Source organism: Magnolia sinica, chromosome 4, assembly GCF_029962835.1.
Source record: "Magnolia sinica isolate HGM2019 chromosome 4, MsV1, whole genome shotgun sequence".
Taxonomy (NCBI): domain Eukaryota; kingdom Viridiplantae; phylum Streptophyta; class Magnoliopsida; order Magnoliales; family Magnoliaceae; genus Magnolia; species Magnolia sinica.
Window position 1 is genome coordinate 21,597,014 of NC_080576.1, and position 15,197 is coordinate 21,612,210.

The window sequence follows — 15,197 nt, forward strand, 5'->3', positions numbered from 1 at the left end:
GTGGGCCCTTGGTAGTTTTTAATGGTGAGTGTCAATCACTTCCAAAGCAGGGCACTGGAGGGGCCACTATCAAGACTGAGTCCAGGAAAAGAAAGAAAGAGAGAACAGATTCCACAACACAAAACAAACACCCAGAAAGAATTCTACAACACAACACCTTTTGTCCCCTGCTGGCCACCCCATCACCATGGCCATGCATCCATATGTTGATCAAACACCTCCCAAAATTTTTACAGCACCACCACTGAATCTCTGAAACAAACCAATGATGATCAAATAAATGAATTTTACTTTGGTAGACACCCCACATTGTGTAAGAAATCCTGGCCATTCATTCCAAATATCCCCAGTGGAGCAGTAATCATATGCCAGTAGCCTAGTATCCGTGACCTAAACCTAGTTTTCACCCAAACCTTCCTAAACCCAAGCAACGGACCCAAAGAAGACTGAAAGTTGTGGGACCATTTCAATATTTAGGTCAAAACTCAGGTCATTTCACACCATGGGTGAAAAGTAATTGTTTTTGGGCCATCTGTTCACTTTATACAAAGTGGCCCACTAGAATAGTAAGGCCACCTAATTTTTGAGGCAGAAGATCTAAGTGTTAATTCTCTAACCAAATGGAAAGCTACAGATCTAGTACAAGTGTTGCATACTAGCATACGTGCCTGTGTGTGAGACATCAAAGGGAAACATGTTAATTAATACAATGATGAATTGCTTAATGTAACTTAATTTTCTAATTATTGGAAATCAATGTCTAATTTATTTTTAAATTGACAAGCTCCAATCAAGAAATCAGATTGGGTACTGAAGCAAACCGTCTAGGAGCCAGTAAATGAATTTCAATTTGGCAAATACTGCCCATTTATTCCAAATATCATCAGTGGACCGTCTTGCTCATGACCTTGAATTTTACAAAAATCATATTAGTAGAGCCTAGTACCTGTAACTTAAGCCTAGTCTTCACCTGAGCCTACCTAAACCTAGGCAATGGACCCAAAGAAGCATGGTGTGCCATAACAGCTGTCATGGAGCCATAAAGGCCCTTACATAAAGGTGAAGGTGGCTACCGTCACACGTTATGGGGTCATAACAACCGTGACGCCCGCTACGGGTTACAATCCCAAAAGGGCGGTAACGGCCTCATAACAGTCCATTACAGTGCCATGATGCCCATTACGGGTTACACTCCCATAAAGGCTGTAACGACCCCATAACAGTCCATTACAGTGCCATGATGCCCATTACGGGTTACACTCCCATAAAGGCTGTAACGACCTCATAACAATCCATTACGGTACTGACAAAGGGTTTTTAGATTTATTTTTTTTTTAAATAGAAGAATTAAAAAAAATTGAGACAGTTATGGCTGTATATGTTTTATCCACGCTGTCCATCTATTTTAACAGATCAGTTAAAGGCATGAGCCCAAAAAGGAGGCAGATCCAAGGCTCAAGCGGGCCACAACACAGAAAGCAACCGTGGTAATGATGCCACCATTAAAATCTTCCTAGTGCCACTGTGATGTTTATTTTCCATTCAACCTGTTCACAAGGTCATGCGAGACCTGGATGAAGGGAAAGCACAAATATCAGCTTGATCAAAAACTTGTGGCCCCCAAAAAGTTTTCAATGTAGGCATTCAATCCCCACTTGTTCCTATGGTGTGGCGCACTTCAGGCTTGGATCTGCCTCCTTTTTGGGCTCATGCCTTAAAATGATCGGTGTAAATGGGTGGACAATATGGATAAAACACAAACATTCGGTAGGCTCCACGGAGCTCCTACCAAGACCGATTCCGTCCTGGCAAGGGTAGGGCACAATCTGCGTCCTCTGACCTTTATGATCGCACAAAATCTGGTTTCCACAAATGATGTCCTTTTGTCCATTTAAAACATGGTGGTGATCACTATTGGAACGTTCACTAGCATAGTTGTACATCAACCCAAATTATCCATATCTTATCTCCAACCTAGTGGGAATGTAGCCTAGCTGGAAAATTTCAACTGAGGAAACAAATCAACCATTTGATTTGCTTCTCTTTCCCACCCACTACAACAGAAGAAGAAGAAGAAGAAGAAGAAGAGATTCCAGAACACAACACCCTCGCCCCTTCTCCAAACAGCCGACATGGTTTGAATCTTTCAAACAAACTGTCGATGAACAAGTAAATGAATTTTACTTTGGTTGACACCCCAGCTTCGTAAGAAATCCTGGCCATTTATTCCAAACATCCCCCATGGAAGGTCCTTCTCATGACACCTTGAATTTTGTTGCAATCATATTAGTAGCCAATTATCCTGAACCTAAACCTAGTCTTCACCCAAACCTTCCTAAACCTAAGCAATGGAACCAAAGAAGACTGGAGTTGTGGGACCATTTCAACCTTTAGGTCTAATAGTCTGGTGCAATGACTGAAAAGAAAAGGTTTTTGGCCGTCGGTTTACTTTGTACAACGGGGCCCCACTGGAAGAGTGAAACTACCTAATTTTTAAGGTGGAAGATCTAACTAAGTGTTAAATCTCCAACCAGATGGAAAGCTCATGATCTAATCCATGTATATCAGCACTTGTGCCTGAGTGTGAGACGTCAAGACAAATTGCTTAATGTAACTTCTCTAATTATTGGAAATCAGATGTCTAATTTATTTTCAACTCAATTAGCATCTTCTCCTTTTTCCTTTTGTTATTGACAAGCTCCAATCAAGTACGAAAAAAGCAAAAAGCCAATGTTTATTGCCACCATTGAAACCTTCCTCTATGGCCCACATTTGCCATCCAACCTATTCATACGCTTATGTAGGCCTAGATGAAGGGAAAACACAAGTATCAGCTTGATCAAAATCTTGTGGCCCACAAGAAGTTTTCAACAACATAAGCATTCAATCCCCACTTGATCCTTGGATTTGCCTCTTTTTCAGGCTCATGACTTCAAATGATCAGCTAAAATGGCTGGACAGCGTGGATAAAACACATTCATCAAGGTTGGCCCCGCAAAGCTCCTGCTAAGACAGAGTCTGGCCTCACAAGAGTAGGAAGCAATCCATGTCCGCCCTCGGATGCAGGTTGCGTCCTACCCCTTCCAAGATGGAATCAGTCTTGGCAGGGGAGCCCACCGTGGTGTATGTGTTCTATCCACACTGTCCAGCCATTTTAATAGGTCATTTTAAGGCATGAGCCCAAAAAAGGCAAATCCAAGGCTCAAGTGGGCCATAACATAGGAACTAGTGGTGATAATTACGCCACTGCTGAAACCTTCCAAGTTTTCAACTTAGGCGTTTAATCCCCACTTGTTCCTATGGTGTGGCATACTTGAGCCTGGGATCTGACTCCTTTTTGAGCTCATGCCTTAAAATGATCTGTTAAAATGGATGAATGGCATGCATAAAACACAAACATAATAGTAGTCTCTACACTTAAAATTAGATCGCATACCTGGTGGTCAGAGTGGATATTTGAAGCACATCATGGCGGATCCCATCCATAGGTAGGATTATATATATGCCAAGGATGTATCGCGGGCCTCAAAGCGAGAGAATGTACAAGGTAAAACATCTGTATGGTAACTCAAAAAGGCATTTCATCATAAAGTTAATTATGAACAGGAACTTTCAAGTAAAAAATCTATTTTCATATAAGTGGTAAATTTAACCAGTGTAGAGCTCATGTTGTGAGTGTTACAACTCCAATGTAAACCAGTGTAGAGCTCATGTTGCGAGAGTTACAACCCCAATGTAGTATTTTAATTTTAAATAAAAAAAGAAAAGAAAAAATTAAAAAACTCATATTTATGTTTCAGGCAAACCAAAAATCAAGAATACAGTTTGAGATGCGGATTAGGTGATTAGAGGTGGTGTGGTGAAGGGGCAAGAGATTCAACTGGTGAGGCCCCGTGCTTTCTCAGGGATGGGGTCTGAGCTAATTTGCATCTCTGGTGCAAGATTATCAACGGCCCCACCAATTGAATCTCTCTACAGCACCACATATCACTGAGAATGCGAGGTTTTCACCACCTAATCCACCATTGATGATTATTCTTTAATCACAAACTGATACAGACACAACAGGTGCCTATCCGCAGACCACCCCCAGGTAGATGATGATGAGCCCAATGCAGAAAATGCAAAAGACCGCAAAGAATTCATGCGATGAGGGAAAGTTAAATATGGCAATGAAGAGCAAGGCTCCGCTGATGAGGACTATGGAACCCCCTGCAAATAATAACACGGTGCTTGTTGAGGGTCTGTTCCTAGCTTGATCAGCCGCTGGCATGGCATTTTCAATGTCGGGGACGGGATGTGGAATCTCGACCAGACGCTCCCCAAATGCCTGCGCCCTATTTTCAATCTCAGGGTTACCGGGAACTGGAACGACGACCTGAAGGCCCCCAGATGCCTCCCCGCCTATTTCACCGTTGAGGTTCCGATTCGCATCAACAGGATCTGAAATCTCATTCCGGTGAACCGTAGCGCCACCTTCATTGGAGATCGGCTCGTTGCCGCGAGTCTGGGACGCCATTGGATTCTGAGTTCTATTATAAATTAAAAATAAATAAAAATAAAAATAAAAAAATCCTGACTGACCTCAGTTATAAATAGAGCCTTGAAAAATGAAGAACTGTTAGAAGAACTTACACCCGGCTGTAAGGGGCGCGGGCGCAGCACGATGATGCAGGAATCGACGACGGGTGACCCGCGCTGGTATACGGGGTGGCGCGGAGACCAAAGGCGGGGCCGGAGTCACTGCCGGTGGCAGAGATGGACGGCGCTGGGATCAGAGGCGGTGGTTGGAGGAGATGAGGGTTGTTGCAGAGGGCTCCCGGCGGTGATGTTACGGGGGGAGATGATAAGGGTCTTGGAGAACGCAGCGGAAGATAATGCGGCGATGAGGTTAGGGTTTTCGCACAGAGATGGACGGCACTGGGATCAGAGGCGGTGGCTGGAGAAGCTGAGTGTTGTTGCAGAGGGCTACCGGTGGTGATGTTGCAGGGGAGATAATACGGATCTTGAAGAAGACAGCGGAAAATAGTGCGGCAATGGGGTTAGGGTTTCAAACAGAGATGGACGGCACCGGGATCGGAGGCAGTGGCTGGGCTAGGGCAGAGGGCCCCGGGTGGTGATGTTGCAGGGAAGATGACAAAGCAGAAGAGAGTACGTTCGGCAGCGACGGTTTACGGTTTTGATTGCGGTTTGGTTTTAATGCGAATAATTTTCTCTGTAGTGCCTGGGGTTTTCCTTTATTACAATGACCCTACAGTTTGACCATTGTAAAGTTTTGACCCTTACTTTCTGACTCTTATTTGTTTACCACCAACTCAGCTTTTTTGAATGGTTGCTTATTTCCAAAGTAAAAAAGTTATTTTCTATTAAAAAAGAATATCGCACTAAATTATGATTGGGCCAGCTTCTTATATGAGATTCAATCCGTTCATTTTATTTGGAGCGTCCTGAATCATATAAAGCATTAATTTCATTTTGATCTAAGCCATTGTGTGGAGATAACAATGGTCGTTCTTTTAAATTATTTCTTCTTATGCGGTCCATCCTTAATGTCTTCTTCCATCATTCTTAGAACCATGCTCTAAAATTAAATCAACATTTGCATTGTTGAAGTGGATTTCAATAAGAACTCAAAACGGGCCTCACAAAACCTATTTGAAAATATTGGGCCAAGATTGAATCTTAACCCCATTTGGTTTTTTTCAGAAAGAGGGGACCACCATCTTAGAAGTTGCTCCAACCGTTGTTGCCACCTTTGTGGGACCCACTCGAGTAAGTTTTCATCGTGTATTGTGGGACCTAGAACTCTTTCTAGCTACTTTTTTTGAATTTTTTTCCCTAAAAAGGAAGACCGGTACCAATCATTATAAAAGTTCTGACGGTTGGAAGGTAGTTATGCGGGGCTACTACACTCTTTGATCACTCTCTAGTGAGCCTTTAGTGAACTATTCACTTCGTTGTGGGACCCACATCGACTTTTCAAGCTGTAAAATGACTTCTTTCACCCTCCAACTATTGTTTGAACTCACCAACAACCACATATAGTCCCCAATATGGCGACTAAAGGTAAGATTGTAGAAGGAATATGATTTTTATTTTTTTATTTTATTTTTTATTATTTTTAAAGGGTACCCATTGTGGATCACACCTAACTAGTGTGGAGCACACCTGACCATTGTCGATCACACTTAGTGCATTGTACATTGCATTTGGCCACTGTGTGGATAACACCTGGCTTGTGTCAATCGCACTTAAACACTATGGATCACACATGGCCCCTATGGATCACACTTGGCCTCTATCATCACACCTAGCCTTTGAGAATTCACAAGTTATTTTCTATTAATTTATCTATGCTAATAATTTATTTGTCATGCATGACAATTTCGATGTATGAGAGAAAATCAGGTCATTGCTTCAATTATATTCCAGCAAAGGAGTCCTCGGAGTGTTCGGTAGATTTTTTAACTCCATTGAAGGATGATTTTGAGAAGTATGATATACGGAAAGAACTTTTCAGATCAACATGCTTTGATTATTTATTGAATTTCAATGAAGATGAATTTATTGCTCATGGATCAATTATCAATTGCTTGATGCATTTGAGATTATCTATGACACCCGGTCAATGGGGTCACATGTGGGCGGGCACACATGTGAGCGGGCCCCAAGGTGGCTGACAGGTTACTATGTGGCTGGCAGGCTACTGTGCACACAGTGAAGGTGAAACTTTGTCCCACATCGAAAGTGTTGTCTGAAGTTGTAGTGATTATATGTGGAGTTATCACCCTATATTGTATAAGACCTTTTGAGGCGACCCCGAGAACAAAACCGTGCGGGCTGTGCCCAGAGCGGACAATATAATACAGTGTGGGCATGGGCAGTTACAAATGGTATCAGAGCCGAGGACGGCTCTGCCCTCGGTGGGGGATATTGTGACGCCCCGTCACTGTGGTCACGTGTGGGCGGGCCCCAAGGTGGCTGGCAGGCTACTGTGCTAGCAGGCTACTGTGCACACAGTGAAAGTGAAACTTTATCCCACATCAGAAGTGTTGTCTGAAGTTGTAGTGGTTATATGTGGAGTTGTCACCCTATACTGTATGAGGCCTTTTGGGGCGACCCCGATAACAAAACCGTGCGGGCTGGCCCAGAGCGAACAATATCATACAGTGTGGGCGTGGGCTGTTACATTATCCACCCCATATCTTTTAGGCAAACTTAATCGTGAGTTACAACTAAGAGCTTTCTCATTTCCATCCTACAAGGGGCACCACTTCCTCCTCCGTTGATCCTCTAAGGAAAAACTCACAAGCCAGCCCTCTAGTCTACAATGACATCAATTGTGGGACCAACCACTAGTTCTATAAGGGCGCGTCTTGCACGACCAATTCAGTCACTAGTCATAGCCAATCTTATACACATCAGCCAGTGGCTCTCGTGGGAAGAGCCCTAGAGCCACGCAAAAAGGAGGCATCTATAAACACCCCACTTGTGCAACATTTGCAAAAGGGCATATTATTGGCTATTTATCAGCTGACGATCATATTATGCCTTGCGTGGCTCGTTCTTAACAAGTGTTCATCCTGCACAAAAAATTCATGACGTGTCCGTCGGCACCTGGCGGGCCAACAGTTTCCTAGCCTATTTAAACAACACTCGCCTCTTGTCCAATTGAGGTAGAAATGGCAAAATGAATACCATAGAAGTTTTTTCAAATTTTCTTGTCTTTCGTTCACCATGCAGAAGTTTTGTCACCTATGATGCTCTACAATAACCATACTTGCGCATAGGTTCTGTCTCGGTCAGTTATAACAATCTGACTTAGCAAAGCCAATCTTGTCATGTCATTAATAGAGTCAAAATTAGTCCCTTCCAATTATCTTTTTTTTATTCAAGAAAAATGTGTCTGATTTCCATTTTCTCTTTTTCACATATCAATCAAGCTTATGAAGTGGTCTATTCAGTACATTTCCTTTTCTACAAACAATATTTTATTTTCTTTTGTTGCATTACTTATTTACTTAAACAAGGCTAAAATCTTTTATTTTTCTTGCATATTTTATTTTGTTTTGTTTACATGCTCATTGTCTTTTGACGTTACGAAGCAAGGCTAAGATCTCTTTTATTTTTCTTTTTGCCTGCTTGGCCCTCTCATGGGGCTAGCATGGCTACATGATTAACATACTTGCATGCACCGTAATTCTCTTGATAGTCACACATCTCTTAAATTAGAAACCGCACTTAGTGCATGTAGGAGATGGTGCTTAATCAATTCCTCTCTTGTAACCGATGCCCTTACTTGGAATGTCCGGTTGCACACCAATCGCAAAAGTCACTTGAGTTGAAAAATCTTATGATTCTCCTACTCTTAAGCGATTCTATAGTTTCTAGTCAATCGTAGATTCTAAGTTTCTTTTGATTAGTGGTGAATCTAAGTCAAACATACTCTTATATCTGAGTCAAACCTACATTTAAATCAAATCAAAGCTAGAACCGATAGATGGAAAGCACCAAGAAAGTAGGGGCTTCATTCCACTGCGTGTAGGCACACACGGAGGGATTTCACACCTACAAATAAACATCATGGCGGCCCTGAGAAGGTTTCAATATTGGGCATCACTGTCCCCACTGTTGTATTTGGTGGAGTCCACATGGGCTCTGAATCTACCTCATTCTTTGGCTCATGCCTAAATGGATAGTGTGGATACAATACATATATCATGGTCAGGCTCATGGAACTTGGCGATGTCACTTCAGCAGTGAGATAGGCTACTAAAATGGCATGTCCACCGAAATGAGCATAGATGAGCCCAACACTAGTCCAAAGTTCCAATAAGTGATTCTATTAAGGGGGGAGGATAATTTATTGTATCTTTAATCTTCTTCATGTATCTCTTCCCATTTTATTAACTATTATGAAAAAAACAAAGGGAACTAACGCCAACACATTTAGGAATAAACTATTGATCTCTATCAATAGACCTGCTAAAGACTCCAACCATATAGAATAGTTACTAGAGTCTCTGAAGGACAAGAACCAACTATGTAGCATCTACTATCGATAATTTAAGTATTGTATACATTATCAGTAAATTACTAAATTAATCATTAAATATTTTAATATAAAAATAAAAGAGGTAAAAGTTTTTAATATACTTTGAAAAAAAGTAAACAAGCAGGCTGAGATAGACTTGGTTGGGCCAACAAGCCTTTATCATAGTCAACCCAGTCTAATTAATAAATGGACAATAATTTTAGGCCTAAGCCTAGCCTTCAGGCCACATTTCTCTTTATCGTGAAGTGGGTCAAGCCCAGGAGTCTGATCCTCAAGCCTAGCCCCTTAACAGCTAGCTGTGGAATTAGCAAATCTCAGCTGCTCATTATGTCTCAACCGTATCGGCTAAACTATGTCTTAAATGTTCATTCAAGTTTTAAAATGGGGCATTATCTGAAATTTTGAAGAAACTCAATGGTTGAAATGCAGGCCTCAGAAATTATACTAGTGGCTTAGATAAATCAAATTAATCTATTCATATTTCGACATGTGCTATGGATCTGATCATCATCTAATATTAAGATTGAAGGATCCCTATACTCCATTGCCATTTTTTAATTTTGTTGAATTTGTACCACTAACTATTTTTCATGCCTGCTGGCCTATGTGCAAGTCAATCAACTACTTGGAAAAATAAATCAGTGCATTTTCAGTTTATGAGCCACTTAAGGGATGTGGGCTGTTTGGATCGTAAGTTGCTTGAGATAAGCTACTTATTCCACAAGTAGCCTATTTTAGTTTCTACTCATTAAGAAGATAAGTATGTTCGGCAAACAATATACTTATTAGCTTCTCCTCTCTTTCATCTCTCATGATGTCTCTCTTCGACAACTTATGAAAAGTAAAAAAGCTAGAAAAAATTACCCAAAGTGTTTAAGTACAAAATTTACTTATAATTAATTATAAACAAACTTATCTAAAATAAGTCACTTATCTAATGTTGTAAGTAGAAAAAAGTAACTTCTTTGGTGGTATCCAAGCGGGCCCTTAAAAACCGCAATATGAATGGTTTGATTTAATTTACATGTATGCTAATTAAGCAATCTTTTAATGTCTACCCTTTACACATTGCATTTTCTTTATATATATATATATATATATATAGTTTAGATGAAAACTTTTAGTAGAGATAAATTGATTTATATGGAGAGCAGTTGAAAATGAAGGATTTAAGAGACTCAAAGATGATAATAACTCACTAATCATTTATTACCTACACACTTTATTACCTATAAAAATTGTAATAATTTTAATTAGAATTTTCTAAGTCAACTGTACTTATATATAATACACACACTATAGATATGTAGTGGTTTGTTTTTCACTTCATTAAAAAAAAAAAAAAAAAATCAATCTATCTTTTTACTCAAGAGGGTTTTAGTTTTCCATTTTGTGACTTTTGGTTTCTTTGTCTGATTTTTCTACCTTCCTTTTAGTAATGGAAGCAAAAAAATTTCTGGATTTTTTTGTCCATATGACATTTTGATAACTATGGGCATGGAGTGTTCGCTTTGGAAGCGACTGTGATTGCATTTTCTATTATACAATTGTGCTTCTAGTAGCATAACGTCTTAGATTTTTGCTATTTTGAATTAACAAAAATCCATGAAATTTTTTTACTGACCCTTGACCCTCGATGTTAGCTTATGCGTGGGTGGTACCAGTAAAGAACTGCACAAATTCGATTAATCAACCGTAGAAGGCAAACGAATCCGCCCGATTACTTAAGCATCGAGTTTAGCCTCGTAATCTGTTCACATATGGCCCAAATTTAGTCGACCTATCACTGACTAATCAAGACGACTACAACTAAATTAAATATCTACCCAAAGCCAAGACAACTAGGGGTCCGATCTTAATTAACAAACCAAAGTGACCTAATTATCCATTTAACCTATAAACCAATGGTATAAAGTGATTATGACTGAATCGTCATTTTTTATGATTATGAATATGCCATATTTTGAACATAGTTAATCCAAACTCTAATCATTGTACACAAGAAATCTCGATACTTAAGTCATTCCAGAAATGTCTTAATTATCCAAACGAGTTCTATATCGCTCGTTAGTAGGCTAGTAGTTCCGAAACTATATAATAATGTTCGTCTCATTGGGCTTGATGCCCGTCGCGGCTGGTGAACCAAGAAAGTGCTTATAATGGCTCAACTTGGGTCGGAAGCTTGATGCTTGTAATGTATAAATCCCCTAAGCTGAAATCTGAAACTTAAGAAAAATAGACATTTTACTCTTTCACAGAATATGTTTTAAAAATATATTTAAAATTTAAATCTATTTAATAATTTATAATAAATATGTTTTAAACATTCTATTCAATGAGATTTTCCTGATAACATATCAAGAAAAACATAATAATTTAAAAATCTTCGGAGAAAGTTTTGGCCTATCTATTGGATGTGATCTCCCCAAGGGATTCCCATCATAAGAACTTATTGATAGACTGTGTGGTCCACCATTGTACATGATGTAAGAATTCTATAAGGCGGGCCTTATTGATCAACGGTCTGAATTGTCCTAAGGGTTACATAATGTGATCGGGTATACCAGTGGACCCCACTAAGTTGTGATACATCCGGAATTCATATAAGGGGTGGTGTGCTACTACTGAGATACGCACTTAGTATCCTAAGGGAACTGGGATAAGGCATTCGTCCGGAGCCTTTCAGGGAGAGGAGTTTTGATGGGTTTCAAACTCCTCTACCCGCATTAATATATAACAGAGTTAGGCCCCCAATCCTACACCACCGACAGAAGTTTAATCCCATCGCGTCTTCTCGAAAGAGGTGTTAAGGAGAGGAAGATCTAAGAGTTATATCTTTGGTATTCTGGCATTCTACTTCTTCATTTATGGCATCAATTCCACATATAAGACAAGTCCCACACATGATTCACCACAGCAATTGGGTGCGTCCCACTAAGATTGAGGGAGATAAACCCAATTTATTCCAAAATTTAGATGAGCCACTACAAGTGAATACATGGATTTTAAGCATGACATGACTATACCCTACTGAAAATGACAGTCTTGGCAATTTCTTAGGAGATTTTGAGATTTTCAATTTTTTAAGGTTTTTCTCAATAAATTTTTAGCCAAATCTCACCAAAAATAAAAATTTTAAAACTATTTATTACACATTAATTAATAAAATTTTATTTTAAAATAGCTATTTATGGAACAAATTCCTTGAGGGTTTTAATATTTTTTAAGTTAATATAGTAATAAAAATACAATATTTTAAAATCTGCTCTTATATTTCAGGATTTTTAAAATAATACTCCCCATTTATATGATATTTACATACACATACCTATTCAATTTGACTTTTCAGTAACCTACCTCATTAATCAAGTTAACTGTTCATGTTCTCATTACAAACCTGAATTTTTATTATTCAATAATTGGATGTCTCTTGATTTTTAGAGTTGATTGAGAGCCATTGAAAATTGTTGTTTCCATTTTTATTTTTATTTTTATTTCTTCAACAGATAGTGATTGTCTCAAGCATCTTTCAAGTGTAGCTTTCTTAGGATGGACCTTGAGCCCGCCAAATAGACGGTTCAGATCATTGGAGCACTCACAAAATGGACGGTTCCTATCATTGAACTACGCAACATGTGGGCCCAGTGGGCCGACAAACGTAAAATTACAACCACACAGCACAATAAGCTCTCTTTCAATCTTTCCAGCAATAATTTTGGGAGGTTTGCCAGCACTAGAATCACCTCACACGTGTCACGTTCGCGTGGGACATCGAAACCGTGCATGAAGTGGGACCCACCTTGTGAGGCTCAGGCCACACGTCGAACTTGAATATGGACGGTCGCTGGGATCTTTTAGAGCCATCTGATAGTGCCTCTAATCATCTGCACGGTGTAACCCACCTTGTCAGTATTCACAGCTCAAACGTCTCCCACGCGTGCAGTTTACCACGTGTGAGGCTGTTAAGGTGCATGCGGAGGTACCAAACCTCCTGGGTTGTCAATGGGCCGGGTAGCTCATTATGATATTGGGCCAGACCCGCCATGGGTTGAACTTTGCCTAGAGTTTCAGGCCCAAGGATTGCGCTCGGGCTTAAAATTCAAGCTCACCTATGATTAGGTTTGCAAGATAATTTAAGAAAAACTTGGGTGGGCCCAATCATAATATTTACATGAAATTCACCTGACCACTAAGTTCATTATCCCATTTTAGGCCCATGGCCCAAGTACCAGCCCCATTCGTGGTTCATGTTGACCACATGATTGGAAATAATGTACAGGCCAATGTTCACCCTTTAATCTATTTCACTTAGTGTAGCCCACTTGATTCACGTATGGGTCTAGATTTTGGCCATTGACATAGAGAGAGAGAGACGTGATGAGGTCGATCATAACTACAACGAATCTATGGAGCTCTTTGGATTACTCATAGAATTTGCTCGAATCCATGAGGATAAAAATAGAAATAAATTCTAACAACTTCAAAAATAAATTGATTTATGAAAAAAATGAAATTACAATCTTTTAAATAATGAGTTCAAACCTAGGATAGAGTTTTCGACTCAAACTCCCTAAAAACGTGACTTATTATAAATAGTAAACTTGCTATTTATAGACAATTATGGTTTTCGGCCAAAAATAGTAAGTGTCCAATTGGCCTAACCACTTTGTTTTCCTAATTTTTCTAAGCCATTTTTATGTTGGGCAGACTCCTGCAACGTAAAGGATCAAAAGTTATGATCGATTTAAAACTTACTATTTATAGTAAAAAGAAAAATAAATGGACTTTCAATTGTCCATGTGATGGAATCTCAAAAATTCGGCATGGGCAATCCGACATAGTGGGTTGGTTGGCTGGTTAAAGTAGCTTCTCCAACCCCAAGATTATATATGATATGTCCAAAAACTCATTCTGGTTTGCAAGATATGACTATTATAAGGCTCTGACGGTCCTAATCACTTCCACCTACAATCAGGCCTTCTTTGGTCCATCTTGGCCATGAAAGTGTCCGCGACCCACTCTACGTCAGCCCCATGTCTAGATTTGGTTGCGGCATCTAATGGTTGTATTGGATTTTATATTATCGTGATTGTGGGCCTTGTAAAAGTTAAGGGTGAGTGTCTCTCTCCATGTGGCCCATATGAATCACATTTCAACTTATTTTTGGGCTTGGGCTCATCGTTGTTGGGATTTTCTCTGCGAAATCACACAGAGACGGATCTAGGATAGCAATCCAATGGCATCAAGCAAACACAAGAGAAAGCAAAGATTTAACATGGAAAACCCTTTCGGGAAAAAACCACGGTACAAAGCGACAAAGATCCACTATGAAAGCATAAATTACAAAGAGAAAGGACTTACCCGATTCAAACAACCTCAAATCTCACCCTTGCTACACCCCTTTGCAACCTTATAACCCATTCTAAAAACCCATTGAATACTCTTAGAAAGCCTTGATATCTCTTATAATAGCCTCAGGGACTCCTATTTATAGTTTAGAAAACCTCACTTACGCACCTCCCTGAAACCGCACCAAATTTACGTAGTCCACGCACAATCTGCATAACCCTTGGCTCTTCGAGTCAGGGCTTCGACTCGTCGAAGGATCCCTTCGAATGGTCGAGCCTGTCCCTCAATCGATCGAGGATCTCAGAAATTTCAAATGCATCATTGCTGGAATTCGAGTTGAACTTCTTCGACCAGTCAAACTTTTTCAAAACTTTCCAAATTTAAGACATTTTTTAATAACAATATCTAACATGTCTTCAATCTTTAAACGTGTAGTTTTTTTATCTCTACGTCACATCATAGCTTCATCAATACTCCTCGTGCACACTTCGTCATTCTTTTACGCCATCGTTAAGCCCAGAGAAGTTGCATATATCTTGAACTTCTCTAAATGAATGATCTTGGTGAGCATGTCTATTAGATTTAAATCCACAAGCTCGACTGCCTTTTCTCATGTCTTCTCAAAAAAATAAGACGTAGTCTTTTATACCTCGAATGTATCGAATGAATCATCTCACCGTCATCCAACGTTACTTGCCGGGGTATTTGCTCGCAATACCGATTTCCCGTGAAATAACCGGTCTAATACAGACCATTGCATGCACTACCAACCGCATTTGAATAAGGTTCAAGA

General features: G+C 39.8%; 1 protein-coding gene across 2 annotated transcripts; it reads right to left on the reverse strand.

The window, feature by feature from the left end:
• Positions 1-3,610: 3,610 nt before the first annotated feature.
• LOC131242736 (uncharacterized) lies at positions 3,611-5,208 on the reverse strand. 2 transcript variants are annotated; one of them, XM_058241570.1, is made up of 2 exons: positions 4,636-5,208; positions 3,611-4,525 (listed from the first exon to the last, which is right to left on the reverse strand). In XM_058241570.1, exon 2 carries the CDS (start codon positions 4,517-4,519, stop codon positions 4,073-4,075), a length of 447 nt encoding a protein of 148 aa, XP_058097553.1. In that variant the 5' UTR covers positions 4,520-4,525; positions 4,636-5,208; the 3' UTR covers positions 3,611-4,072. The 2 variants fall into 2 exon arrangements, with proteins under 2 accessions (XP_058097553.1, XP_058097552.1); XM_058241569.1 differs by having other exon boundaries at positions 3,611-4,532.
• Between the last annotated feature and the right edge of the window lie 9,989 nt (positions 5,209-15,197).

Coding starts and splice junctions, on each gene's coding strand:
- LOC131242736 (XM_058241570.1), bottom strand. CDS start 4,519: ATGGCGTCCCAGACTCGCGGCAACGAGCCGATCTCCAATGAAGGTGGC.